The 27,596-nt window shown below is 40.2% G+C and overlaps 1 protein-coding gene and 1 non-coding gene across 4 annotated transcripts in view; one reads left to right on the top strand and one right to left on the bottom strand.

Moving 5' to 3' along the window:
* Positions 1-27,596, top strand: part of MLLT10 (MLLT10, histone lysine methyltransferase DOT1L cofactor) — a 219,168-nt gene that overhangs the window by 113,652 nt on the left and 77,920 nt on the right. For all 3 annotated transcript variants that reach the window (XM_025396563.1, XM_025396564.1, XM_025396565.1), the window contains one exon: positions 11,292-11,387. In XM_025396563.1, coding sequence (XP_025252348.1) covers positions 11,292-11,387 — 96 coding nt within the window. The remainder of the gene's footprint in view (positions 1-11,291; positions 11,388-27,596) is intronic.
* LOC112632344 lies at positions 21,944-22,050 on the bottom strand. Its single transcript, XR_003121384.1, has one exon. It is a non-coding gene; the product is annotated as a U6 spliceosomal RNA (small nuclear RNA).

The following is a 27,596-nucleotide window of genomic DNA, read 5'->3' as shown; positions in this document are numbered from 1 at the left end:
TATCTACTTGGAGTGTATCTCTGTCCTAGAATGGACCCTTCAGCAGTTTGAGAGGTCATACCAGTCCTTCTTACTGTGTGCCCCATACACTTACCTGTTATTGGCCAGTGCAGAACTCTTCCTGGTTTCAGCTGCCTTTCTCAAATTGGCTCTCAATGCTTTCCAGTAAGTACTGTTGACTAAATATTTAGTGGTTTTCTTGTGGCTTCCTTCTTCCTCATGAATGCTGTTACCATGTGGGCCTTGTAACTCTTTTCCTTACCTGCTTGTATTTTGGGGTTGATGGTGATGCTTTTACACTCAGTTTTGTTGTGTTATTCCATGAGTTTTTGGTTTTATTATCTATTTGCTTTGTTTGTTTGTTTTTTTGAGACAGAATTTCACTCTTGCCCAGGCTGGAGTGCAGTGGCACGGAGTCGGCTCGCTGCACTCTCTGCCTCCTGGGTTCAAGCAATTCTCTTACCTCAGCCTCCTCAGTAGCTGGGATTACAGGTGCATGCCATGTCACCTGGCTAATTTTTGTATTTTTAGTAGAGATGGGGTTTCACCGTGTTGGCCAGGCTGGTCTCGAACTCCTGACCTCAAGTGATCTGCCCACCTCGGCCTCCCAAAGTGCTGGGATTATAGGTTTTTTTTTTTTTTTTTTTTTTTTTTGAGACTGAGTCTGGCTCTGTCGCCCAGGCTGGAGTGCGGTGGCCGGATCTCAGCTCACTGCAAGCTCCGCCTCCCGGGTTCACGCCATTCTCCTGCCTCAGCCTCCCGAGTAGCTGGGACCACAGGCGCCCGCCACTTCGCCCGGCTAGTTTTTGTATTTTTTAGTAGAGACGGGGTTTCACCGTGTTAGCCAGGATGGTCTCGATCTCCTGACCTCGTGATCCGCCCGTCTCGGCCTCCCAAAGTGCTGGGATTACAGGCTTGAGCCACCGCGCCCGGCCTGGGATTATAGGTTTTTTGCTTTGTTTTTATATTTGGGATTCAGAAAGGATGAGAAACTATGTTGCTGCCACCATTTTGTCTTGCTGTTTTTTTTGTTTTTGTTTTTGTTTTGAGATGTGGTTTCGCTCGTCTCCCAGTCTAGAGTGCAGTGGTGCAATTTCGGCTCACTGCAACCTCCGCCTCCTGGGTTCAAGATACTCACCTGCCTCAGCCTCCCAAGTAGCTGGGTGATCGCCTGCCTCGGCTCCCCAAAGTACTGGGATTACAAGCGTGAGCCACTGCACCTGGCTTTTTTTTTTTTTTACATTGCTCTATTTACTCCTCTTCTGTCAAATCACAGCTCTCTTTGTTTTAATCTTTTCTTGCTCCTCTTGTACCCAAATTCAGCACTTGACCTAGCCTTGCCTTTCTGGTGAAGCTAGACTTCCTTTGACTTATATGACTCATACTGTATCTCTCTTTTTTGCATGGATTTTTTTGTTGTTGTTGTTTTTGAGATGAAAGTCTCACTCTGTCACCTAAACTGGATTGCAGGGGCATGATGAGGGCTCACTGCAGCTTCAACCTCCTGCACTAAAGCAATACTCCCACCTCAGCCTCTGGAGTAGCTGGGACCACAGGCATGCACCACCTGTGCCTGGCTAAGTTTTTCAATTTTTTGTAGAGATGGAGTCTCCCTATGTTGCCTAGGTTAGTCTTGAGCTCCTGGGCTCAAGCTATCCTTCTCCCACCTTGGCCTACCAGTATTGAGATTCTAGGCTTAAGCCACTGTGATCGGCCCATGATTTTCTTCTATTTTCATTTCACTTTTATACTGTCTTTATATATGTATATGTCTTACTGTCAGACTGTATCACGTCTCAAAGCCGATCTATATTTTTTATGTTTTAATGTTCTTTTACAATGTCTGATTTCTTTTCTTTTCTTTTCTTTTTTTTTTTTTTGAGAGGAGTTTCGCTCTTGTTGCCCAAGCCAGAGTGCAATGGCATGATTGCAGTTCACTGCAACCTCTGCCTCCTGGGTTCAAGCCATTCTCCTGCCTCAGACTCCCAAGTAGCTGGGACTACAGGCATGTGCCACCACGTTGGCTAATTTTTGTATTTTTAGTAGCTTTTTAAAAAAAATCCTGAGTGTCAGGTGTGAGGTAATAGAAGAAAGGTAGTGTTGTTGACAGCTTGTGAGTACTTAACTAATTTTAGTTGCATTGACTATAATATGATAGTTGTGTATACATTTATAGGCAGTTAGGAATAGGAAACACAATCAGGAGGTACTAATGGAGTAAGAAATGTTTGCTGAAGTCCTGGAAAGCCATCATTTCTTTTTTCTTCCTTCCTCAAAAGGCCTTCGTGGGTTCAGTTTCAATAAGAACTCTGTAGCAAGCTAATAGCTCCTTTTGAAAATGGAGTGCACTTAATAGCCATGTCATTGGAGCATCAAGTCCAAATGGAGGGCGGTGGGCGCCTGTGGATGGAGGCTTTTTTGCCAGAGGATTCAGTTGGCAAAATCATAATTCATACAAACATGTAGCTTAAAAGCATAATGAGGACTGTGGGATTCCAAAGGTAGAGAATGTGCTTCATCTTGCTGCCTAGCTTCCAACACAGTGTGTTGGTTTTGGGCTACTCTCATATGATGCGTATTTGCAGGATAGCTGACTTTTAAAGGATAAGCAGAACGTTGAAGTGACCATCATAGAGTCCCTGTTATTGAAAGAGTTCAGTAAGGTGTTCAGCCTACTTTTCGATGGTGGGAGTCTGAAGAGACCAAAGCTTTTCCTTGACTTCCAGAGGAATTTGGTGTTGTAAATCTGTTTCTATACTTTCCAGAAACTTGTTGAGCAGGTCTTTGATTTTTATTGGAGTTTTTCCACCAGCTGTGCTGACAGAGGAGATAACATTACAGAGCTATTGAGACTGAGGCTTCTAATTTAACAGCCAATAGTGAGAGCTTTGGCAATCATAGGATAGAGGTACTGAGTCCCGACATACTTATCTGTGGCAAGTGGCAAGGGAGTTTAGGTCACCCCTCTGGGAAAGCACTTCAGACATATTGGAGACTTTGACACATGGATGTAAACTGATCTTGATCCTTGGGCATGAATGTTATGGCAAAGAGGCATTAGAAATGTCCAGAACAGCCTACCAAGTACCATCAGTCTGTGTAGTGAATTTAGTCTGTAACAGCTGGGGCTATAAGAGCAATAACTAAACTCACTTGGCACTAATTCACTGTTAGCTTCCAGCTCTTAGCCTTTTTTCACTGGCCTTGTAGGGCTTTTGTGTTGAGGTATTGCATCTCTTCCTACCCCTGGAACCTTTGAGTCCTTTATCGAAGCTGTGGCTTCCCTTTGTCCTTCTGGAATCCTATGCTGTTTCTATTGAACCACCCAGGAAAGAGACATGGTTCGGAGAATGATTTATATGTCTCATTAGTATTTCTACGTGTTGCTCTTCTTGATTGGGGGAATACCTTTTGCACTTATGGATGGGTAAAGATAAGCATATAATACAGGGGATGGCAAACTTTTCCTCTAAAGGACCAGATAGTAAATGTTTTCGGGCTTTGTGGACCGCATTTAGTCTCTATCATATATTCTTCTTTTTTGGGGGGGAGGGTGGGGGTGCTAAGGAATATTTTAAAGATGCAACATTACTCTTAGCTCAGGTGTCATAATTTGCTGACTTCTGTTATATCATTTCCTCTTATACTATACTTCAGATGTCCAGGCAATGATGAATATACAGTTTAATTGCTCAAAGACCCCACCTACAAAGTCATGTTAGCTTCCTTACCCCCTGAGAATCCTGCCAACTGAATCCTGGGTAGGATAGTGATCTGGGTGCCTGTATCCAACAGAGTCTTAAAAATTTGTGTTTTCTGGCTGGGCACGGTGGCTTATGCCTGTATTCCCAACATTTTGAGAGGCCAAGGTGGGAGGACTGCTTGAGCCCAGGAGCGTGAGACCCCATCTCTATTTAAAAAAATAAATCGTATCTTTTCCTCTCCTCAAATTCCTTTTAGCATGCTTGGATGAGTGCATGTGGCCATTGAGGCCTCTTGGGGATAGGGAGTGCACATCCCCATCTCTAATTATTTTTCTTCTTAAAGCACTGAGGTCACCTAATTGTTACAGTGGGGTAGAAATGAAGCTGACTGCCAAATTGGTGAGGAAGTCCTCTCCACCTAACCAGAGTAGGCTAGCTGCCAGCAGAGCATCCTTGGGCACCTCTCTTTAAACATAGTTTCTGGTGCTTAACCTGCAGCCACCTCTTCAGTTTCTCTTCATTATTCAGGCAATAAAATGAAGACCCATTAACTGCCTAGTTGACTGTACAATTTTTCATTTTTTGACTTTGCTCAGATCCCATTAATTGGCCTGTGAGGCCTTTAATTTTCCTCTTCCGAATAGCCATGCCCCTAACAGCATCATATTCTCTCATCACCAAACTGTGAAGAACTATGAAAGAGGTGGAGCAGAAAAAACAGTTTCTCCTGCTGTAGTCTCACAATACAGAATGCTTCTGTGACCCATAAGTGTAGAGCGATTTCTCCCCACCAACAAGCAAGCTATCAGTTTTGCAGCAGACATCAGCTGCTTATCCTCTAATTCTGTTCAGTTTGGACGCTGTCTACCTGGAGATGGCATCAGATTACACAGTTTGGGAACTCAGTCCCACAGGACTGAGCCTCACTTTTGAAACTGATTCTAAGCCCCAGGTGCTTCTGTCCACCTGGCTATGACTTGGGATTCCCACAGCCCCCTCCTTGGGTTGGATTAATTTGCTAGAGTGGCTCACAGAACTCAGGGAAACCCTTACTTATGTTTACTGGTTTATTATAAAGGATATTACAAAAGTATACAGATGAATAGATGAATAGTGTGCAGTATGTCAGGGGATAGGGAGGCAGAGCTTCCCCAACCTCTTGGGCCTTTTATACAGAGTTCACTGGATAGGCATGATTGAAGCATGGACACCTGTATAGAAATGTGATTGGACAAAGGTATGATCTAACACTAATAGACTGAGTAGGGAAACCCAGGCAGGCCTGTGTGTTCACAATGCTTCTTGGTCTCTCTGTGCAACATTATTTTCTTCTGGGTATTGGGGCAGAACCCCTTCTGAAATGGGGGTTTTATGACTCACAATCAGACAGGGTAGGTCAGAGAATTTCTTTATGTCCAGCTCCATTATAGAAAAGTAGGAGAAGTTTAGAGCATATTTTTAATTTTTATGGCCTGTCTTGGGGAGAAAAAGGAGGGTAGGAAGGGTCCGAGAGAGATTCTGTTTTCTGAGGCCTAAAGCACCCCATTATAACAAAGGACTGTCATTTCACCTTTGTTACTCTGATGCTGTTCTGAAGCTGCATCAGGAACCAAGGACAAAAGGCCAAATACTTTAACAAAAGATACGCCTGTTTTTTTAGTTACTTAAAAAATAACAAGGACTATGGGAGTTGTGACTCAGGGACTGTGGACAAAACCAATATATGTATACATATATGTGTGTGTGTATATATGTGTGTGTGTATGTATGTGTATATATGTATATGTATATATCATAATATCACAGAAGTCTGTCATTTGACCTTACTTGTAAAGTATCTAATTAAGAGATGCAACTTCTGGGTCAAGAGATAGACAACTTATTACTTAGAGCAATAGCTGTAACCAGAGTATCAGTAATTTTTGGCCATTTCCCATAGGGCACTGCAAAGGGGGCCAGATAAAATCTGTTCGTGCTGTGTGTTGCATTACAGGAGAGGAGCCCTGAGCTTAGGGCACCTGAATCTTTTGTAATAGACAGTAAGCGTAGCTGACCTTTGCTTTCTGTCTTCTGAGGCTATTCACTATATGAACAACCTTGAAAAGATAGTTCAGAATAATGGGCTGCCATTAGCCTAACTCAAAAGAAATGCAGAAATAGGAAAGACTCATGCAGTATGGTTTCCTGACACATGAATGATTCTCAAATTATGATTGACTTTACACAATGTTTTTGATTCACAGCTAAGTTCAAAAGAGGTGTCCTTGATGGACAGACAACATTCTTCCAAGCTGTGAATCACAGGCTTAGGTTTCTTCCATCTTGTGACTGCCTTCTTTAAAATGCTGCCTCTATGGCTTGAATGCTTATTTTTGTTATCTATGTAACAGTTATCTATGTAACCAGTGTGGATACTAGAAATTTGGGGCTACTAAGGACCAGGCCTAGAGGTGACACACATCATTTTCATTCAGACTGCACTGATTGGAACCCAGTGCAATGGCCACATGTAACTGCAAAGGAAGCTGGGAAACGTCTAGTTACATGCCAAATAAAAAGAAATGAGTTTGGCGAATAGGCTGTCTCTACCTCATTTTCGCCCATTCTTGTTAATTTGTATGTAATTACAGAGAATGACAGAAGACAGAGCATTTAAAAAATGAAAGTTAAAAAACAAAATCCCACTACATATCTCACCATTGAGAAATAGCTATCACTTACTACTAAGCAAATATCACAGATTTTTTCTATGCATAGAGATATACATACATACATAAAAAGGATAGAAAAAAAGTATTAAATTGAGTGAAACCTAGTGATGTTTTAAACACCAAAGGCAGATTTACTTGACTGTATAGAGGGAAAAGAAACCCTTTTTGTACAAAAACAACAACAACAAAATTTAGCTGAATGTGTGGTATGTGCCTGTCATCACAGCTACTCTGGAGGCTGAGGTTGGAGGATGCCTTGAGCCTGGAGTTTGAGGCTGTAGTGAGCTATGATCATACCACTGCACTCCAGCCTGGGTGGAAGAATGAGATCAAAAAAACTTTTTCCTCCTTTACCACAAGAAATACTATTTCCTCAAAGATACCTTTATGTTTAATAATAGAAATTACAAAAGCAAACAAGACGTTGAAGAGGTAAGACTGTCTTTCTAGTTGGGGTGCTTTTTAGCTGTAAGTGATGGAATACTCAAATCAGAGTGGCTAAAGCAATTCGAAATTTATTACTTCATGAAGGTTCAGATGCTAGGCTTTTTAAGATTGGTTAATTTAACAATAGCCAATTCAGCTGTAGCACAGCATTGTTGACTTTTTTGTGATTTTCTTGACTTTTGCAGTCATGGTTGCCAGGTCACTGCAGTTGTTCTGAGGATCATGGTCTAACACTTGAGCATCTAAAGGCAGGAAGGGAAGACCTTTAAGAATGAGGAGAACAGCTAGAAAATTTCAACATCTGGCCTGGTGCAGTGGCTCACCCTGTAATCCCAGCACTTTGGGAGGTGAGGCGGGCGGATCACTTGAGGCCAGGAGTTCGAGACCAGCCTAGCCAACATGGTGAAACCCAGTCTCTACAAAAAATACAAAAAATTAGCTGGGCGTGGTGGCGGATGCCTGTAATCCCAGCTACTCTGGAGGCTGAGGCAGGAGAATGGCTTGAACCCGGAGGCGAAGGTTGCAGTGAGCTGAAATCATGCCATTGCACTCCAGCCTGGGCAACAAGAGCGAAACTCCGTTTAAAAAAAAAAAAAGCAGCAGCAGCCAGGAGCGGTGGCTCACACCTGTAATCCCAGAACTTCAGGAGGCTGAGGTGGGCAGATTACCTGCGGTCAGGAGTTTAAGACCAGCCTGGCCAACATGGTGAAACCCCGTCTTGATTAAAAATACAAAAATTAGCCGGGCGTGGTGGCACATGCCTGTAATCCCAGCTACTTGGGAGGATGAGGCAGGAGAATTGCTTGAGTCTGGGAAACGGAGGTTGCAGTGAGCCAAGATTGTGCCACTGCACTCCAGCCTGGCCAATAGAGCAAGATTCTGTCTCAAAAAAAAAAAAAAAAAGAAAGAAAATTTTAACTTCTGTTTTATTATCCTGATTGAAACCTATTCCAGGCCTAAAGCAGTCAGTGGCTAAAGAGAATGGTTTTTTAAAATTCCTTTTAATTGCCTTGGACTCTTCCATGTTTGCCTCTAGGCTGGGGAATAGATACACTTTTATGAGGACATGAGAAGGTGATCGTGAATTTTCTTAAGAAATCAGGACTTTGTCAGCAAGAAAGAGGTTTATGTTTAGTCACTGTTTGGCAGACTTATGTTTTGTTTTAATTACATGCGTCAGATTTTATATTGAGCTCCTACAGTGAAGGCTGCTAGTATCCCTATAGTCATTTTGCTTTTCCTGCTATCCAGGTTGTTTGTTTTAATTTTTATTTGTTCATTATTTATTTTTTTGAGACAGAGTCTCACTCTGTCACCTAGGCTGGAGTGCAGTGGTGCGATCTCGGCTCACTGCAACCTCTGCCTCTCCCGTTGAAGCGATTCTCCTGCCTCAGCCTCTCATGTAGCTGGGACTACAGGCACATGCCACCATGCCCAGCTAATTTCTGTATTTTTAGTGGAGACGGGATTTTACCATGTTGACCAGGCTGATCTCGAACTCCTGACCTCAAGTAATCTGCCCACCTTGGCCTTCCAAAGTACTGGGATTACAGGTGTGAGCCACCATGCCCTGCCAGGGTTTTGTTTGTTTTTGAAGACATTTATATTTTTTCAGGTAGCGACTTTCTCTTATGTAAACATAATCCTCATAGTTGTGTAGGTATTTGTTTTGTATTTAAATTTGTTAGCTGCTCACTATTAGTCTTTTTACCACAGCTTCTCCAGTAAGTTCATTGTACCTCTTAAATTGGCTGAATTTTATTATTAACTTTTTTCAAGAATAAGTTGTTAGGACTTGTGTTCTCTGATTTCTTTCATAATGGAGGGCATTTTCTTTTGCCTTAATTTTTGAACTGTATCTTGGCTGTATATAATATTGTTGGGTCACATTTTATTTCTCCTAAAAACGTAATGGTCCTGGAATATTGCTGTGGAGATGACTAACGACACCTCCCTCTCCCTGTATTCTGCTAAGTTTAACTACAGTAAGTCTTGGTGCTGCACAATCTGTAACAGAATTGTTCAGAATTTTTTTTTTCCATTTTCATTTTATGGAATTTTATGTTTGAATATACCTTCTGTTCCCCACTCATTGAATTATCTGCTTGAGGGACATATGTTATCCTTATGTTTGATTATCTCTGTTTTTTATACCTATCAGATGCTGTGTGCCTGCTTTAATACCTTTTTTAAAATTTGCATTACTGTGATTATTTCAAACCTTTCTTTTAACACTTTAAAAATTTTCGGCAATGCATATTCTTTTCCTTGCTGTTTCTATTGTATTTGCTTATTCTGTAATGATAGTGTTTTCGTCTTAAATTTATTACTTTGATTATCTCCCTTCTTACCTTTTCCTATTTTATCTCATTCTTGAGCTTTGTTTGAACTCATGTTATATTTTTTATTTGGCATGCGGACAGTTTTGAGAAATATCTTCATACTCAGTTCTGTATGCTTCTAGGTTGTGATTTTTGGCTATCTCATGCACGTTAGACTCTGTATTTTTTTTTGCCTGTAGTTTCTTTGCCGTACAATTTTTAAAATGTTGTTTATGCTTGGTAGACTCACTTTTGACACTTATTCCATTATAATGTAGGTAATGTTTTGAAAATTTTCTCATCGTTTTTGAGATGATGGTTTAAGGGCTATGTATTTTGCATTTTTCTGAAGCCTGTGGGAATGGGAGGGGTACAGTATAAAAGCTTGGGAGGAGGGGTGCAGTATAAAGAGCTTGGCTTAGGGCAGTATGCACTTTTTGGTATAACTCCAGGCTGGGCTCCCTTTTTTAACACAGTACGTTATTAAATGTCTTGCACCAGGTTCTATATCTCAGGTGTTCAGGTGTATCTTAGTCTTATGGGGAATACCCTAGGATTCTGTTTTATTTTTTATTTTAATTGTAACTTTTTGAGACATGGTCTCACTCTGTCCCACAAGCTGGAGTGCAGTGGCATGATCATGGCTCACTGCAGCCTCCACCTCCTGGGTCCTCCGCCTCAACCTCCCAGTAGCTAAGACTACAAATTTGCACCACCACACCCAACTCATTTTTGTGCTTTTTGTGGAGATGGGTTCTCATTATGTTGCCCAGGCTGATGTCTAACTCCTGGCCTCAAGTGATTCTTTCACCTAGGCCTCCCAAAGCACTGGAATTACGGAGGAGAGGCACTACACTGGGCCTGCTAGGATTTTATGTAATTAGTTCTTAGCCTTGATACTTTACTTCCAGTTAGCACCTCTTCACTTTTCCTCCTCTCACCTTCAGTTTTTCCTGTTTCTCCCCTGAAGCTAATACTACTCTTTAGGCAGAAAAAGTAGTTTAGTAGCTAAGAACACATAAAATTGCCTCTCTTCAGATTTGGGACTTTCGGTTATATTCTCAGAATTTTCGGGAATTAAGGGGTAGGATTAAGAGCTGAATCCTATAGCACAGTCTAGGGCAATTTCTACTCTAACCTGTATAACTCTACAGTAGTTAGTGATTCACACAATAGAACATTTTGGTTAAAATTATCTGACATTAAGTTTGACTTGCAATATGTAATTAATTTTTTATTTTATTGAATTCCTTTTTATATTTAGCTCATCAGTTTTAGCACTTTAGAGCACACCCTAACTTTATCTAATTTTGTTGTTGTTGTTGTTAGAGATAACTAATTCATCTATTTTTTGAGTAAACCCAGGAAAGAATTTTTTGCTGGAGTTTCTGTGCCTCTAGTTTCTGGAGAAATTCTCATGGTAGAGAAAAATCGGGTACTGTTCAGATGTGAAGTGCTATGTAAACTTTAAAGTGCTATTTTTAATTGTTCACAAAAGTATTTGGTGGTTTTTTTTTTGTTGTTGTTGAGACAGAATCTCACACTGTTGCCCAGGCTCAGGTGCAGTGGCACGATCTCGGCTCACCACAACCTCCGCCTCCTGGGTTCAAGCGATTCTCCTGCCTTAGCATCCTGAGTAGCTGGGATTACAGGCGCTCGCCACCATGCCCGGCTAGTTTTTGTATTTTTAGTAGAGATGGGGTTTCACCATGTTGGTCAGGCTGGTCTTGAACTCCTGACCTCGTGATCCGCCCACTTCAGCATCCCAAAGTGCTGGGATTACAGGTGTGAGCCACCATGCCCAGCCGTATTTGGTGTTTTTAAGAAGAAAAAGTATATATTTTGCTGAATGTAAATGTGGCAAATAATTACAGACTTCAGTTGTTTATTAGTATTATTTTAGACTGATCAAGAATAAAAGAGCTGAACTTACTTAAAAAGAAACTCACACTAGTATTACTTGTTTGTAAAACAACACGATGATCAGAGAAAGTGATTTTTGATAGAAGTATTTGTTAATATTTCAAATTACTAGTTATAAAAAAATTATTGCATATATGGGGTTATAGTTCAAATTTAAATTGGATTTTACTTATATTCGTTTTTAGAAATATAAAGAGAAGGACAAACACAAACAAAAACATAAGAAGCAGCCCGAACCATCACCTGCATTGGTTCCATCCCTGACTGTTACTACAGAAAAAGTAAGTTTTAAGAATCATATTTTGTTTTATGTAATAAGTAGGTATTTTGCTGATTTTCACCTCTAAAAACTGTTTTCATTCCCTAACTTTTCCCAGCTTTTCAACCACATATCATTTTCAACTACATAACTTAGAATTCTCATTTCTTTCTTTCTTTCTTTTCTTTTTCTTTTTCTTTTTTTTTTTGAGAGACAGAGTTTCGCTCTTACTGCCCAGGCTGGAGTACAGTGGCGCAATCTTGGCTCACTGTGACTTCGGCCTCCCGGGTTCAAGCGATTCTCCTGCCTCAGTCTCCCAAGTAGCTGGGATTACAGGCACCTGCCACCATGCCCAGCTGATTTTTGCATTTTTCGTAGTGATGGGGTTTCACCATGTTGGGCAGGCTCATCTTGAACTCCTAACCTCAGGTGATCCACCTGCCTCAGCACTCCCAAAGTGCTAGGATTACAGGCATGAGCCACCGCACCCGGCCTAGAATTCTCATTTCTCTCTCTCTTTTTTTTTTTTTTTTGAGACAGAGTCTCGCTTTGTCACCCAGGCTGGAGTGCCGTGGCACAATCTCAGCTCACTGCAACCTTCACTTCCCTGGTTCAAGTGATTCTCCTGCCTCAGACTCCTGAGTAGCTGGGACTACAGGCGCGTGCTGCCGCGCCTGGCTAATTTTTTGTATTTTTAGTAGAAACGGGATTTTACTGTGTTAGCCATGATGGTCTCTATCTCCTGACCTCATGTTCCGCCGGCCTCGGCCTCCCGAAGTGCTGGGATTACAGGCGAGAGCCACTGTTCCTAGCCTGAATTCTCATTTCTTACCTTATTCTACCTTCTGTTTATTCTGTGCTTGTCTCCAAAGCCTGTTGTTAAGTAAGGATAACAAGTGGGAACCATCATTGAGACAGATAATTTTGGCTGTGGGTGGACTTCATTCACCTGAGATTTTGAATTCTGGCCTTGCCACTTACTGATTGAGTCTTTAGGTTAATTAACCTTGGTGTAACTCAATTTTATCATTTGTAAAGTGGGGGAAATTATTAATGAAATTGAATGATAGACTACATGTAAAGCAATTAGAACAGTTTTTGGTTCATAGTGAGAATTAGTAATTATTAAGTATTATTAGAATTATTATCTCGTGGTTAATATGAAAATAGAGGGAGACTGGGACAGAATAAGCAAGTCGGGAACTGCAGTAGGAGATGAGTCTAGGGTGAGGGGCCCATTATGCAAAGCTGTATAAACCAGTGTGAGGACTTTGTGTTTAGTTTGATCGAAAAGTGAGCTGTTGGGGGTTTCTGAATTGAGATGTAATGTGGTCTGACTTATTTTGAAAGGACCTCTGGCTGCTTTGTTTTGGACAGGCTATGGAAAGTCAGAATGGAAGCAGGGAGGCCATTAGCAAGGTATTTAGTCATCCAGAGAGAGATGGCGGTAACAATAGAGGTAGTGATAGGTGATCAGATTCTGAAAACAAAGGTTGAGCCCACATGATTTTCTTACAGGTAAGTTAGAGGCATATGAAAAAGAGAGGATCCATGGATGATTCCAAAGATTTTGGGTCAGATCACTAGAAGATGCAGAGTTACTGTTAACAAAGACAGGAAAGATGGGGGAGCATACCAGGTTGAGGGGAAAGAGAGGAATTCAGTTTGGGATACGGTTTTAGTTTTCTATTGCAGATGAAATTACTACAATATACCAGTTTAAAACAACATAAACTTACTAGTTGTCATCTTGTAGGCCAGAAGTCTCGGTGGACTCAGCTATTTCCTCTAATTAGGGTCTCTCAAGGCCAAAATCAAGGTGTTGGATGGTCTGGGTTCTTATCTGCAAGAATCTGTTTCTACCATTAGTCAGGTTATTGGCAGAATGAATCTGCTTATACGCTTGGTCAGGTTATTGGCAAAATTCGATTCCTTGTGATTGGTTGTAGGATTGAGGTGCCCATTTCTTTGCTGACTGTCAGGTGGGGGTCAGCTCTTGGCTTCTAGAGCCTCTCTTTATTTCCTTGTGCCATGTGTTACATGATCCCCTCCATCTCATAGGTAGCAATGGCATGTTGAATTCCTCTTATACTTGGAATTTTTTTTGCATGTCTTTTGCTTTTAGTTGGAGAAAGTTCTCCTTTTAAACTCATGTGATTAGATTGGGTCTACCTGAAAAGTCCAAGATAACGTCCTTATTTTAAAATCCATAAGTTTAATTACATCTGCAAAGCCCCTTTTGCCATGTAATATAACATATTCACAGGTTTCAGGGATTAGAATGTGGACATCTTAGTTGAGGGGTGCTGTCCTGCCTTCCACAGATATGTTGGGGTTGAGATATATCTATTAATATTAGACATCTAAGTAGATATACTGACTAGCCAGCTGAATACCTACCTAGTCTGGTATTCAGAAAAGAGGTCTCAACTTTGAATATTAAATGTGGGAATTGTATGCATATGGAGTTATTTAAAGTCACAAGACTGAATGATACCACTAAGGGAGAAGTGAGTGCAGGTAGAAAAGAGAATAGGCCTTAGGAGGCCCAGGACCTCCTGTGTCGAAAGGTCTGGAAGAGGAGGTACAACCAACAAAGGAGACTGAGAAGAGGCCAGAGTTTGGAAGAAAACTAAGAGGATGTGGTGTGCTGGAAGCCAAGTTAAAGAAAGGTGGGGATAAGTGAACTGTGTCATACATTAAGGACTAGCCCTTTGATTTAGTCATTTGGAGGTCATTACTGACCTTTAACAGTTTTAAAGTACTGATTGAGGCACAAGCCTGATTGGAGTGCTTTATAGAGAGAATGGGATAGAAAAGTCAGACAGTGTGTATAAATGAGGAGCTTTGCTATGAAGAGGAGCAGAATAATAGGGAAGTGGAGATAATGAAGGGTATTTTTTTTTTTTTTTTTTTTTTTTTTGAGACGGAGTCTCGCTCTGTCACCCAGGCTGGAGTACAGTGGCCGGATCTCAGCTCACTGCAAGCTCCGCCTCCCGGGTTTACGCCATTCTCCTGTCTCAGCCTCCCAAGTAGCTGGGACTACAGGCGCCCGCCACCACGCCCGGCTAATTTTTTGTATTTTTAGTAGAGACGGGGTTTCACCGTGTTAGCCCGGATGGTCTTGATCTCCTGACCTCGTGATCCGCCCGTCTCGGCCTCCCAAAGTGCTGGGATTACAGGCTTGAGCCACCGCGCCCGGCCAATGAAGGGTATTTTTAAAATAACATAAATAATAGGATGTTAGGTACACTAATAGGAATGATTCAATAGAGAGGAGGAGTAATGAAATGATAGATAGGAATATTGCTACAGTGATGTCCCCTAGAATATGAGAAGGGATGGGATTTTGGGTTAAAATATCTTTTGATAAATCCAGAGTTTTTTCAGTAAAAAGCAATGCTTTTAGTTGTGATGATTTGAGTAGTATTAGATTTGAGCAAAGAAAAAAAGGCATGAGATAGTTAACTATAATAATGCAAAAGAAAATTGCGACGATGTTTACTATGATTTCTGGGTAGTCACAATATTCCACCTGAGGTTCATGGTCAAGACTTAAAAGTGAGGCAGATTTACACAGCTTTTTGTTTTTCTCTGTTCTTGTCCATCTCTATGGATGTGGGCACAAAGTAGGATTTGGTCAGGTTGTTATTTTACCATCTAATATAGCGAATGAGTGAGGGTAAATGCCAGGGGGGTTATAATGATGGATCATTATATTTAAACCTAATGGGTAGGGAAATGAGGACAATAGATGAGGGGTAGTATATACTGGTTAATGTTTTCTGTGAAATTAAAGGATTGTTGAAGGCTGCACACAGTGGCTCATGCCTGTAATCTCAGTACTTTGGGAGGCTGAGGCAGGAGGATTGATTGAGTTTGAGACCAGCCTGGGCAACTCAGTAAGACCCCAAAGATTGTTGAAGTGGTAAAGAGTGAATTAGAAATATGAAGTGGTATTTAAGAGTATGATGTATAAAATGGAAATTATTGAGGGTTTGAGATTATTTAATCGTATCAGAATCTAGGATGTGATCAGGTCATGAGGGGCTCATGTGGGGCAGAAGAGAAGATCATTGGAAGAGAGGCTGTCAAGGAACGGAGAGACTGGAGGTTATAAAAGATTGTCTAGATGTATATTGAATTCTCTAAGAAGTAAAATAATAGTAGTGTTGAAGACTGACAGTAATGTAGGTCCTAAGGCAGTGGTTGGCAAACTTTTTCTGTCAGGGGCTGAATACTAAATATTTTAGGTTTTGTAGGCCATACTGGCTCTTTTTAGTGCTCAGACCTTTGCTGCTGTAGAACAGAGTAGCCATAGACACTTTGTAAACAAGCGAATGTGGCAGTGTTCCAGCAAAACTTTATGGACACTGGAACTTAAATTTCATATAATTTTCATATGTCATGAAATAGTCTTCTTTTGATTTTTTAAAAAAGCTATTTAAATGTGTTAAAATCATTCTTAGCTGTTGAGCTATACAAAAACAGGCGGATGACTAGAGGGCCTGTAGTTTGCTATATCCTACGCTAATGATGAAACCTAATGGTTGCTAATGTCTAGTGACATGAGAATTTTTTGCTGGAAGGTTTTAGAGAGTTATAGAATTAACACTGAGGAATGAGGAAACTTACCTCATTTCCATACCCAGTGATACAAGAGCTGTGGTAGCAAAGTAACATTGAGATAGCTACAGATTAAACAGTGGGTTTCAAGGTCGATCTACGTTTTTGTTGAAACAAGAATCAGAAGAGATGTTCAGAGAAAAGGATGGGGTACATTGCACCTTGTTCTCAGAGCACAGTGGAAGGCTTTCAGCTGTTGAAGGGGAGGGGCGGCAGGTGTGGACATAGTAGGGGAGGTTCACAACTGTGTGGGGATGAGGCAGGTGAGGATGGACCTGGAGTCCTGATGACTGACATAAAAACAGGGAGAAAGTCATTATCAGATTGACCCTAGTAGACTTCAGGCAAATAAGATGAGGCCTTGAGTGTTTGAAGAGGTTGGGTAGAGAGGTAGTATGGGCTCCTTCTTGATCCTGATGGCTGGTAGAAGACTTCAGTCATAGGTTCCTTTTGGGGGAAGGGTGTCATTTTACTGTTGGTTCACCACACTCTTCTCTTCTCTTGATGGAAAGATAGGGATAGCTCAGGGAAAGAAAGGCTGTTTTACCCAGATCTTTAGGGCTCCTTCTAGACTGTATGGATTTTTAAAAATTATTGATATATGGTAGTTGTACATATTTTGGAGGTACATGTAATATTTTGATACATGTACACAATGTGTAGACTCCATGGTTGATGGTGGTAGAGCACACGTAAATTGAAAGTCAAGGGAACTTTAATTCGCTACTGTAATTTTTAAATGTCTGTATCATGTAGTGTTTGCACATTTTTAACCTTAGTTTACCATCTGTTTTGCCTTAGTAAAAAATTCCGTTTCATTTATTTCTTTATTAACTTAGATTATACTGCCTTATATTTTTTAGTGCACTTTTTCTGTGACTAACCTTTAACCTTTTTGTACTATAAATGTTTTAAAACTAGAAATTAGCAACAAATATCTACTTCAATATTATGTTATATTAATGTGTTATCACTATCACCTTTTAAATATTGCAACTGTAATTTGCTAGTATAATATTTTCACACAAATCTTTGGCAACGATGGTAGTGGACCACTGGTGATACATAAGCATTGTTCACTAAGGTTGTTATCAAAGGGAGTAAAAGTGTAAGTGTCTTTTCCAGAAACCATAGCTCTTTGTTTCTATGATTGGGGGATTTCAGTTCTTAGGTAAAAGATAATTAGATGGAACACATAGGCTTCCGTGTCTGCAGGAACTTGATGTAGGGAGTCCTTTAATATGACAAAACAAGTAGAGACAGCTTATGTTTTTAGGGAAGTGTGGTTACTCCCCTGATTTCCCCAATTTATAGTATTTCTAAGCACTTCAGACTGGTTTCCTTCTTCCCATGGTAGAAGAGGATATTGCCAAGGAAAAAAAGGGGAGATGCCAGGTGGGGTAGCTCACGCCTATAATTCCAGCACTTTGAGAGGCCGAGGTGGGTGGACCACTTGAGGCCAGGAGTTTGAGACCAGCCTGGTCAGCGTGATAAAACCCTGTCTCTACTAAAAATACAAGAAATTAGCTGGGCATGGTGACACGTGCTTATAATCCCAGCTACTCGGGAGGCTGAGGCAGGAGAATTGCTTAAACCCAGGAGGCCGAGGTTGCAGTGAGCCAAGATGGCACCACTGCACTCCAGACCAGGCGACAGAGTGAGACTCTGTCTCAAAAAAAAAAGGGAGAAAGTCTTCGTTCTTGACCAAATAGAGATTTGCTTGCTGTCAATGTTATTTTGGTAAAGAAATTTGTAGATGCTTATAAGCCACAGTTCTCCTTTTAAATTGACAAAATTGAACATCACACCTTGTTAAAAGCAATCTTTAACACATTACCTTTCATTATTATTAGAAGACGTCGTTATTTCTGAGCGTCATTATAAATAGCTCACAATTTTTAGTTGTTTGAATTTTGAGGTAATTTAGCTTTTAAAGTACAGTTTTTGTTTAAGGAAGTTTTTCGTGTACCAGAGATACATGATCAGGTTTTTGTCTCTTTCTCTTTGCAACATTTTTAAAAGAGGATAAAGGAGAACCTAATTTTAAGTAAATTTTTTCAATTAGCTGTTAAATTTTGTACTGATTTTTTAAGACTTTCAGAAGAAAATTTTTGGTAAAATAAGTTAATTTTTGTGTAATTTAAAAATTTTAATGTTTCTTTAAGGATCCTCTTTTAAATAAATCTTTAGAACTTTAAAGTTATAATGAAATCCAAGTGGAGATTTAATATTTGTTTATTAAGTCACTTCATCTCTTTGTTCTTTTCTTGTATTTTACAATACAATTATATTTGAAAGTTAAACTTTTTTAAAAAGTAAATTTAATTTTGAAGGAAATACACACACGCACAATCTTAGGGCCATAAGGTATTCAAAAGTCTAATGTATCATAAATATACATGAAATGTTGCACATATTTAAAATAGAAACATTGGTAACATTTTGACATATGTACACATTAGTGAAACTATAACCACAATCACAGACAAGAGTTTCCTTGTGACTTCTTTTAATCTCCTCCCTGTCTTCACATCCCTCCCCAGGTAACTACTGATCTGCTTTTTGTCACTTTAAATTAGTTTGAATTTTCTATAATGTTAAACAATGGAAAAATATAGTATGTATGCTTTTTCTGTCTGGCTTCTTTCAGCATAATTATTTTAAGATTTGTTCTTGTTGTATGTTTTAATAGTTCAATTTTTGGCTAACTACAATTCTGTGTATGGATATACTATTAATTTGCTTATCCATGCAACAATTGATGGACATTCGGGTTGTTTTCAGTTTTGGGCTGTTACAAATAAAGCTGCTATGAATATTGTATAAATCTTACAAGATATATGTTTTTATTTCTCTTGCATGAATACCAAGGAGTGGAATGGTTGGGCCACATGGTAGGTGTGACTCACCATGGTAGGTATATATGCTTTTTTTGTATGTGTGACAGAGTCTCGCTCTGTCACCCAGGCTGAAGTACAGTGGTGTGATCTTGGCTCACGGCAACCTCTGCTTCCCAGGTTCATGCCGTTCTCCTGCCTCAGCCTCCCAAGTAACTGGGACTACAGGCGCCCGCCACCACACCCGTCTAATTTTTTGGTATTTTTTTAGTAGAGACGGGGTTTTGCTGTGTTAGCCAGGATGGTCTCAATCTCCGGACCTTGTGATCCTCCCACCTCGGCCTCCCAAAGTGCTGGGATTACAGGCATGAGCCACTGCGCTTAGTCAATATCTTCATATTTATTATTTGTTTATTTTTAGTGAAGTGTTTTTTAAGATCTCCCCACCACCTGCCTTTTTTTATTGGCTTGTTTTCTTATTACTGACTTTTGTAAGACTATGTATTCTGGATGCAGGTCCTTTATCAGATACACATTTGTAGATATTTATCTCACTCTGTGGCTTATATTTTCATTCTTTTAATCTTTTGAAGAGCAGACGTTCTTTATGAAATTTAGTTTATGAATTATTTTGTGTTTTCTTTTATAAGCTTTTAAACTATAATTCAGGAGTATATAGTCATGAAGCCTAGACCGGTTAGCCAAATCTAAAAGAAACTGGCTTCTTATCACAACTAACATGTGAACATTGCCACCCTTCTTCTCTCCAGAATGACCATAAAAAAAGTTACTGTGGAGAAACAGAAACCTAGATTTGAGGCAACACGTAAAAACTAAAGGAAAAATAGCAATTCAGTGGTTCGTTGGTAAAAGCAGGAAAGTTGGTGCTCTTCACTGGGCTACTTTGCTCTTCTTACTCTTGCGCTTTTTTTTTTTTGAGACGGAGTCTTGCTTTGTTGGCAAGGTTGGAGTGTAGTGGTGTGATCCCAGCTCACTGCAGGCTCTGCCTCCCGGGTTCAAGGGATTCTCCTGCCTCACCCTCCCAAGTAGCTGGAATTAATAGGCGCCGACCACCACACCTGGCTGATTTTTGTATTTTTAGTCGAGATGAGGTTTAACCATGTTGGCCAGGCTGGTCTCGGACTCCTGAGCTCAGGTGATCCACCCTCCTTGACCTCCCAAAGTGCTGGGATTATAGGTGAACCACAATGCTCGGCCTTATTCTTGCTCTTTTTGTTTCTCTTCTTCAGCCCATCCATGTTAGACCCCAATAGGTTTGAACAAACCGCCTATTAATTTCTTTGGAGGTTACCACAGTGCTGATTGTTCCTTGCTAGTGTATAAAAATCCTGTTGAAATTTCTATTTATTTTGTATTCTGCCACCTTGCCTAAACTTTTTTCGAGACAGTCTTGCTCTGTTGCCCAGGCTGGAGTGCAGTGGCTCATTGCAGCCTTGACCTCCCAGGCTCAAGCATCCTCCCACCTCAGCCTCCTGATTCACTGAGACTAGAGGTGCACACCACCATGCCCATCTAATCTTTTCTTGTAATTTTTTGTAGAGATAAGTTTCGCATGTTGCCTAGGCTGGTGTTGAACTCCTGGGCTTAAGCCATTTGCCCCCGCTTGAGCCCCCAAAGTGCTGGGATTATAGGCATGAGCCACCACGCCTGGCCACTTTAATTTTCATTTCTTTGCTTACATTGGGCTTAATTGGCTCTTCTTTTTCTATTCTGAAGATTAAGGACAGGCGCAGTGGCTCACGCCTGTCTCCGAGCACTTTAGGAGGCTGAGGCAGGCGGATCACTTGAGATCAGGAGTTCCAGACCAGTCTGGCCAACATGGAGAAATCCTTTCTCTACTAAAAATACAAAAATTAGCCGGGCATGGTGGTGCAGGCCCATAGTCCCAGCTACTTGGGAGGCTGAGGCAGGAGAAGCACTTGAACCTGAGAGGCGGAGGTTGCAGTGACCCGAGACCTCACCACTGCACTCTAGCCTGGGTTACAGAGCAAGACTCCATCTCAGACACACACACACACACACACACACACACACACACACACACACACACACANACACACACACACACACACACACACACACACACACACACACACACACACACACACACAACCTGGTGTGGTGGATCCCGAGGTCAGGAGTTTGAGACCAGCCTGGCCAACATGGTGTGAAGCCCCGTAGCTACTAAAAATACAAAAATTAGCTGGGTGTGGTGGCAGACGCCTGTAATCCCAGCTACTCAGGAGGCTGAGGCAGGGAATCACTTGAATCCAGGAGGTGGAGGTTGCTGTGAGCCAAGATAGCGTCATTGCACTCTAGCTTGGGTGACAAGAGCAAAACTGTGTCTCAAAAAAAAAGATGATTGTTCTATCTTTCTTCTTTTCTAATACATACATTCAGTGCGATAAATTCCTCTTTAAATGCTGCTTTCCCAGCATCTCACAAATTTTTATGTTTTATTTTCATTTAGTTCCAAATATTTTTAAATTTCTCTTTATATTTCTTCTTTTACTTATATGTTATTTAGAAGTGTCTTGTTTAATCTCCATGTATTTTTGGATTTATGGCCACCTTTCTGGTATTGATTTCTGGTTTAATTTCATTGTGGTCTGAGAAAGCAAGGCATTGTATGATTTCTGTTCTTTAAAATTTGTTAAGGTGTGTTTTATGGTCTAGAATGTGGTCCATCTTGGTTAATGTTCCATGTAAGCTGGAGAATAGAAGAATGTGTCATTTGCTGTTGTTGGATGAAGTAGTCTACAGATGTCAATTATATACAGTTGATTGATAGTACTGTTCAGCTCAACTGTGTCCTTAACTGATTTTCTCACTAGTGTATCTGTTAATTTCTGGCTGTGATATCAATTTCTATCAGTTTTTGCTTCATGTATTTTGACCGCTTTTGTCACATACACATTAAGGATTGTTATGTCTTTTTGAAGTATCAACACCTTTATCTTACGTAATTACTCTCTTTAGACCTGATCACTTTCTTTGCTCTTGAGTCTGTTCTGTTCATAATTAATACAGTATTTCTGCTTTTTAAAAATCAGCATTAGCATAGTATATATTTCTCCATTTCCTTTTTATTTATTTTTATATGGAACAGTTCACGAATTTGCGTGTCACCCTTGCACAAGGGCCATACTAATCTTCTCTGTATCATTCTAATTTTTGTATATGTGCTGCCGAAGCGAGCACTGTTTCCTTTAAACTCTACGTGTCTTTATATTTAAAGTAGGTTTCCTCTAGACAACATATAGTTGCTACTTGGTTTTGGATCTGTGACAATCTTTATTTTTTAATTGGGGTATTTAGACCATTGCCATTTAAGGTGACTATTGATATAATTGGGTTAATATCTACCATATTTATTACTAATTTTCATTTTTACATTTTTGTTACTGTTTTTGTCATTCACAGCTTTTGTGGTTTTTATTGAGTATTTTATATGATTGCATTTTCTTGTCTTTTTTTTTTTTTTTCCACCCTGTCATCACACTTAAAGTGTTTTATTTCACTCTCTCCTTGATTGCATGTTTTCTGAGGCAAATTCAGATATAATTCTTATACTTGTGCCTGTGTGGGTAACGTGTTTTCCTCTGGCTTCCTTCATGGATTTTAATCTTTGAGCGTGGAGGTATACTTCCCTTTCCCCCTCCTTTTTCGCATTTATCTTGCTTGGCGTCCTCTAAGTTTCTTTGATAGCTGGTTTGGCTACTGACATTTGTTCGAGGGGAAGTTTCTGGATGTTATGATTTCAAATATTGCTTCTCCTTTCTTCTCCTCCTTGTATTCCCGTTTTAACTATGTTATGCCTTTTGTATACATCCCAGCATTCATGAATATTTTGTTTGCTTTTGTTTTCCAGTCTTTTTCTCTCTTTCCGTTTCAATTTTGGAAGTTTTTATTGTCATATCCTCAAGCTTAGAGATTTTTTTTTCTTGAGTTGTGTCCCACTCTGCTGATGATTCCCTGAAAGACATTCTTCATTTCTGTTTGTTTTTGATCTCTCTGGCATTTCTGATTTGCTTTCATTATGCATATGTTCTTGCATGTTGTCTGCCTTTTCCATTAAATTCCTTATCGTATTAGTCATAGATTTTAAAAATTCTTGGTCTCATAATTCCAACATTCCTGCCATGGCTGACTTAGTTTCTAATGGTTTTTCACTTTGTTTAAACTGCATTTTTTGCCTTTTGTGTTGTTGTTTCATGTTGAACATTATGTCCTGGCAAAAGGGACTACACTATAAATAGACCTTTAGTAACACACTAGTAAATTGCGGGGAACAAGAGGCATCCTATACTTCTATAATTTTCAGTCTTTAGGTGAACCTCCCCTGGAATGTGAACTGCATAGGGGCTTCTTAGTTATTTTTTTCTCCTGCAAGTGGAACAGGATGATGGTTAGAGTCGCCTGAAGTTGTACATTTCCCTTCCCTAGGTTAGTTAGGTTCTGACAAAAACCTCCACAGGTTAGAATCTCGTTAAATAGTTTCTCCTAAAAGCAGGCCTTGTTAGGAAAAACAAAGCTCTGGTTATTTCAAAATGGTTCCTTTTCCCCCTTTATTGGAGGGATCTCTGGGGGACTCTTTCTCCGGTATTCACTCTGCGGGCCTGCTAGAGGTCCTAGAGGTAAAATTCACAAAAGTGTGAGAGTCCTCCAAGACCGGGTCCCCCTGGAGGTTTTCTTTTTCAGCCTTGTCCACACTGTGCCTCTATCAGTTTATCAGTTAAAATAGTTTAGGTTTTCTTTCCCTGGTTCCTGCAGAGGTTTCAGCTGCTGGGTTTGCTTAGGTAAGTTGTAAGTCTCTCTGTGCATTGATTTGTCTTTCTGGTTTTTTTTGTTTTGTTTTCTTAATTATACTTTAAGTTCTAGGGTACATGTGCACAATGTGCAGGTTTGTTACATAGGTATACATGTGCCAGTGTGCCATGTTTTTTTTTTTTTTTTGAGACTGAGTTTCACTCTTCTTGCCCAGGCTGTAGAGCAGTGGCGTGATCTCGACTCACTGCAACCTCCGCTTCCCGGGTTCAAGTGATTCTCCTGCCTCAGCTTTCCAAGTAGCTGGGATTACAGGCATGTGCCACCACACCCAGCTAATTTTTTTGAGACGGAATCTCGCTCTGTCACCCAGGCTGGAGTGCAGTGGCATGATCTCAGCTCACTGCAAGCTCCACCTCCCAGGTTCACACCATTTTGCTGCCTTAGCCTCCCGAGTATCTGGGACTATAGGCGCCTTCCACCACGCCTGGCTAATTTTTTTGTATTTTTAGTAGAGATGGGGTTTCACCTTATTGGCCAGGATGGTCTCGATCTCCTGACCTTGTGATCTGCCTGCCTCCGCCTCCCAAAGTGCTGGAATTACAGGTATGAGCCCCAATTTTTTGTTTAGCAGTTTGCCCTATGACCTCTCCATTCACTAATGTAAGAGTTGGTGATTTTCAGTTTGTTGAGCTTTGTATTTGTTTTAGGGTAGAGCAAAGACTTCTCTTTCCTCCTCATATGCTCAACGAGTAACCAGAATTCCTAGTATTGGCATTTAACGATATAAACTTCCCTCTTAAGTAGGGCTTTATGAATTTTGATATGTCGTGTTTTCATTTTTATTTAGTTTAAAAAAATGCTTTGTGGTTTTTCTTTTCTTCTTTGACCTATGAGTTACTTAAAAGTGTGTTATTTAGTTTAGAAATATTTGGATATTCACTTTGTTACTGATTTCTAATTTAATATTTTTATATTATGTCATTCCTTTTAAGTTTATTGATGCAGAACATGGATTATCTTGTTAAATATTCTGCGTGGCTTTTTTTTTGGGAGATGGAGTCTCCCTCTGTCCCCAGGCTGGAGTGCAGTGGCGCGATCTCAGCTCACTGCACCCTCCGCCTCCCGGGTTCAAGTGATTCTCCTGTCTCAGCCTCCTGAGTAGCTGGGACTCACCCAGCTAATTTTTGTATTTTTAGTAGAGACAGGGTTTCACTGTGTTGGTCAGGATGGTCTCGATCTCTTGACCTCATGATCCACCCCCTCAACCTCCCAAAGTGCTGGGATTACAGGCGTGAGCCATTGCGCCTGGCTCTGTGTGTTTTTTAAAAGAATGAATGTGTATTCATTTGTAGTTGTGTGGAGTTTTTCTGTAAATGTCCATTAGGTCAAGTTGATTTATATTAAGTTGTCTGTATCTTTACTTGTTTTTTGCCTGTTTGTTCTGTCAATTATTGTGAGCAGGTGCAGAAACAATTAGGATTTTTGTATCTTCTTGATGAGTACGCCACTGTATTTTGTTAATGTTCTTTATTGTGAAATCTACTGGCTGATATTAATATAGTGAATTTAGCTTTCTTTTGATTAGCTTTAGCTTGATGTTTCTTTTCCCATGCTTATACTTTCTTTGTGCCTTTATATTTAAAATAGATTTCTTTTTTCTTTTTTTTTCTTTTTTTTTTGAGATAGAGTCTCACTCTGTCACCCAGGCTGGAGTGCAGTAGCATGATCTCAGCTCACTGCAACCTCTGCCTCCCAGGTTCAAGTGATTCTCCTGCCTCAGACTTCCAAGTAGCTGGGATTGCAGGTGTGTACCACCACGCCTGGCTAACTTTTGTATTCTTAGTAGAGATGAGGTTTCACCATGTTGGCCAGGCTAGTCCTGAACTCCTGGCCTCAAGTGATCCACCTGTCTCGGCCTTCTAAAGTGCTGGGATTCCAGGCGCAAGCCACCACGCCTGGCCTAAAGTTAAATTAACTTAAAATAGGCTTCTTTTTTGTTTGTTTGTTTGCTTGCTTGTTTTGAGGGGGTTTCATTCTTGTTGCCCAGGCTGGAGTGCAATGGCATGATTTTGGCTCACCGCAACCTCTGCCTCCTGGGTTTAAGGGATTCTCCTGCCTCAGCCTCCCCAGTAGTTGGGATTACAGGTGTGAGCCACTGCACTGAGCTAAAATAGGTTTCTTTAAAGCAGCGTATAGTCATGTTTTGAGTTTATTCATTCATTGTTGCAATCTTTGCTTTTTAATTGGAATGTTTAGAGAATTTACATATAATACGATTCTCTGAGTGGTTGTATTTTACTATAATACTGTTTTGTTGTTGTTGTTGTTGTTGTTATTATTGAGACAGGGTCTTGCTCTGTCTCCCAGGCTGGAGTGCAGTGGCTTGATCTCAACTCATGGCAACCTCTGCCTCCTGGGTTCAAGCAATTCTCCCACCTCAGTCTCCTGATTAGCTGAGACTACAGGTGCATACCACCACATGTGGCTAAGTTTTGTATTTTTTGGTAGAGATGGGGTTTTACCATGTTGGCCAGGCTGGTCTCGAATTCCTGACCTTGGTTGATCTGCCTGCCTTGGCCTCCAAAAGTTCTGGGATTACAGTGTGAGCCACCGCACCTGGCCTCTGGGTAGTTGTATTTTAATCTAACATTTGCTAATCCTTTTCTTTTTGCCCATCATTTCTCTTTCCTTCTCTCTCTCTCTTTCTCTTTCTCTGCTGTATGTTTGATTGAACCTTTTTTGTGATTCAGTTTTGCCTGATTTGCAATAATTTTTTGTTCCATTGCATTGTTTTAGAGACTACAGTATAGCATCATTAGTCCATCAGAGTTTACCTTCAAGCAGAATTATACTAGTTTACATATAGTGTAAGAACCTTGTAGCTATATACTTCTACCCTTTTGGTTTCGTGCTATTTTTATCACTTTTTTTTTTTTTTTTAACATATGTTACAAAACTCACAATTTATTGTTACTCCTTTTGCTCTATATCAGCTGTCTTATAAAGAGTTTAAAATAGGCCAGGCGCGGTGGCTCATGCCTGTCCTCCCAAGCACTTTGGGAGGCCGAAGCGGGTGGATCACGAGATCAAGAGATCAAGACCATCCTGCCCAGCATGGTGAAACCCTGTCTCTACTAAAAATACAAAAATTAGCTGGGCATGGTGGTATGCGCCTGTAGTCTCAGCTACTGGGAAGGCTGAGGCAGGAGAATCGTTTGAACCCAGGAGGTGGAGGTTGCAGTGAGCCAAGATCGCAGCACTGCACTGCAGCCTGGCAACAGAGCGAGACTCGTCTCAAAAAAAAAAGCTATGAACAATTCTTTATTATTTATCATTTTTACTATATTTGTCTGTTACTCCTTATCCCTTTTCACAGTTTCAATTACCTTCAGTCAACTGAGGTGTGAAAAATATTGAATTGAAAATTCCGGAAATAAATAAATTATAATTTGCACACTGTTTTGAGTGATGTGATGAGAAATTTCACATCATCTTGCTTCATCTCTTTGTACTACATTTACCATTAGCAATTAATATTTCTAATGCTCTTCATTCTTTTTGGTATATTCACATTTCATTTATTATTTACTTGAAATAGTTCTTTTAGCATTTATTGTAGTGTTGGTCTGCTAGTGATTAGTTCTTTCAGCTTTTATATCCAAAAAAGCCTTTATTTTGTACTTGTTTTAGAAAGATATTTTATAATAGTTGCCCGTGGAATTCTAAGTTGACAGTTTTTTCTTTTAGTACTCACCTGTTTTCTAGATTGAATGTTTTTAGGGAAAATTTTGCTTTCATTCTTATCTTTGTTTTTGGCATGTAAGACATCCTTAAAAAAAAAAAAAAGAAAAGAAAAGCCTGGTTTCTTGTAACATTTCCTCTTTATCATTGGTTTTTAATGATAAACAATTTGATAATGAACTGAGTTCATTTACTTTTCTTCATATTTATTTTTCTTGGGGTTACTTGAGGTTCTT

The sequence above is a fragment of the Theropithecus gelada genome, chromosome 9 (genome assembly GCF_003255815.1).
Source record: "Theropithecus gelada isolate Dixy chromosome 9, Tgel_1.0, whole genome shotgun sequence".
NCBI classification, from domain to species: Eukaryota; Metazoa; Chordata; class Mammalia; order Primates; family Cercopithecidae; genus Theropithecus; species Theropithecus gelada.
This window is presented reverse-complemented; position numbering and strand designations above follow the sequence as displayed.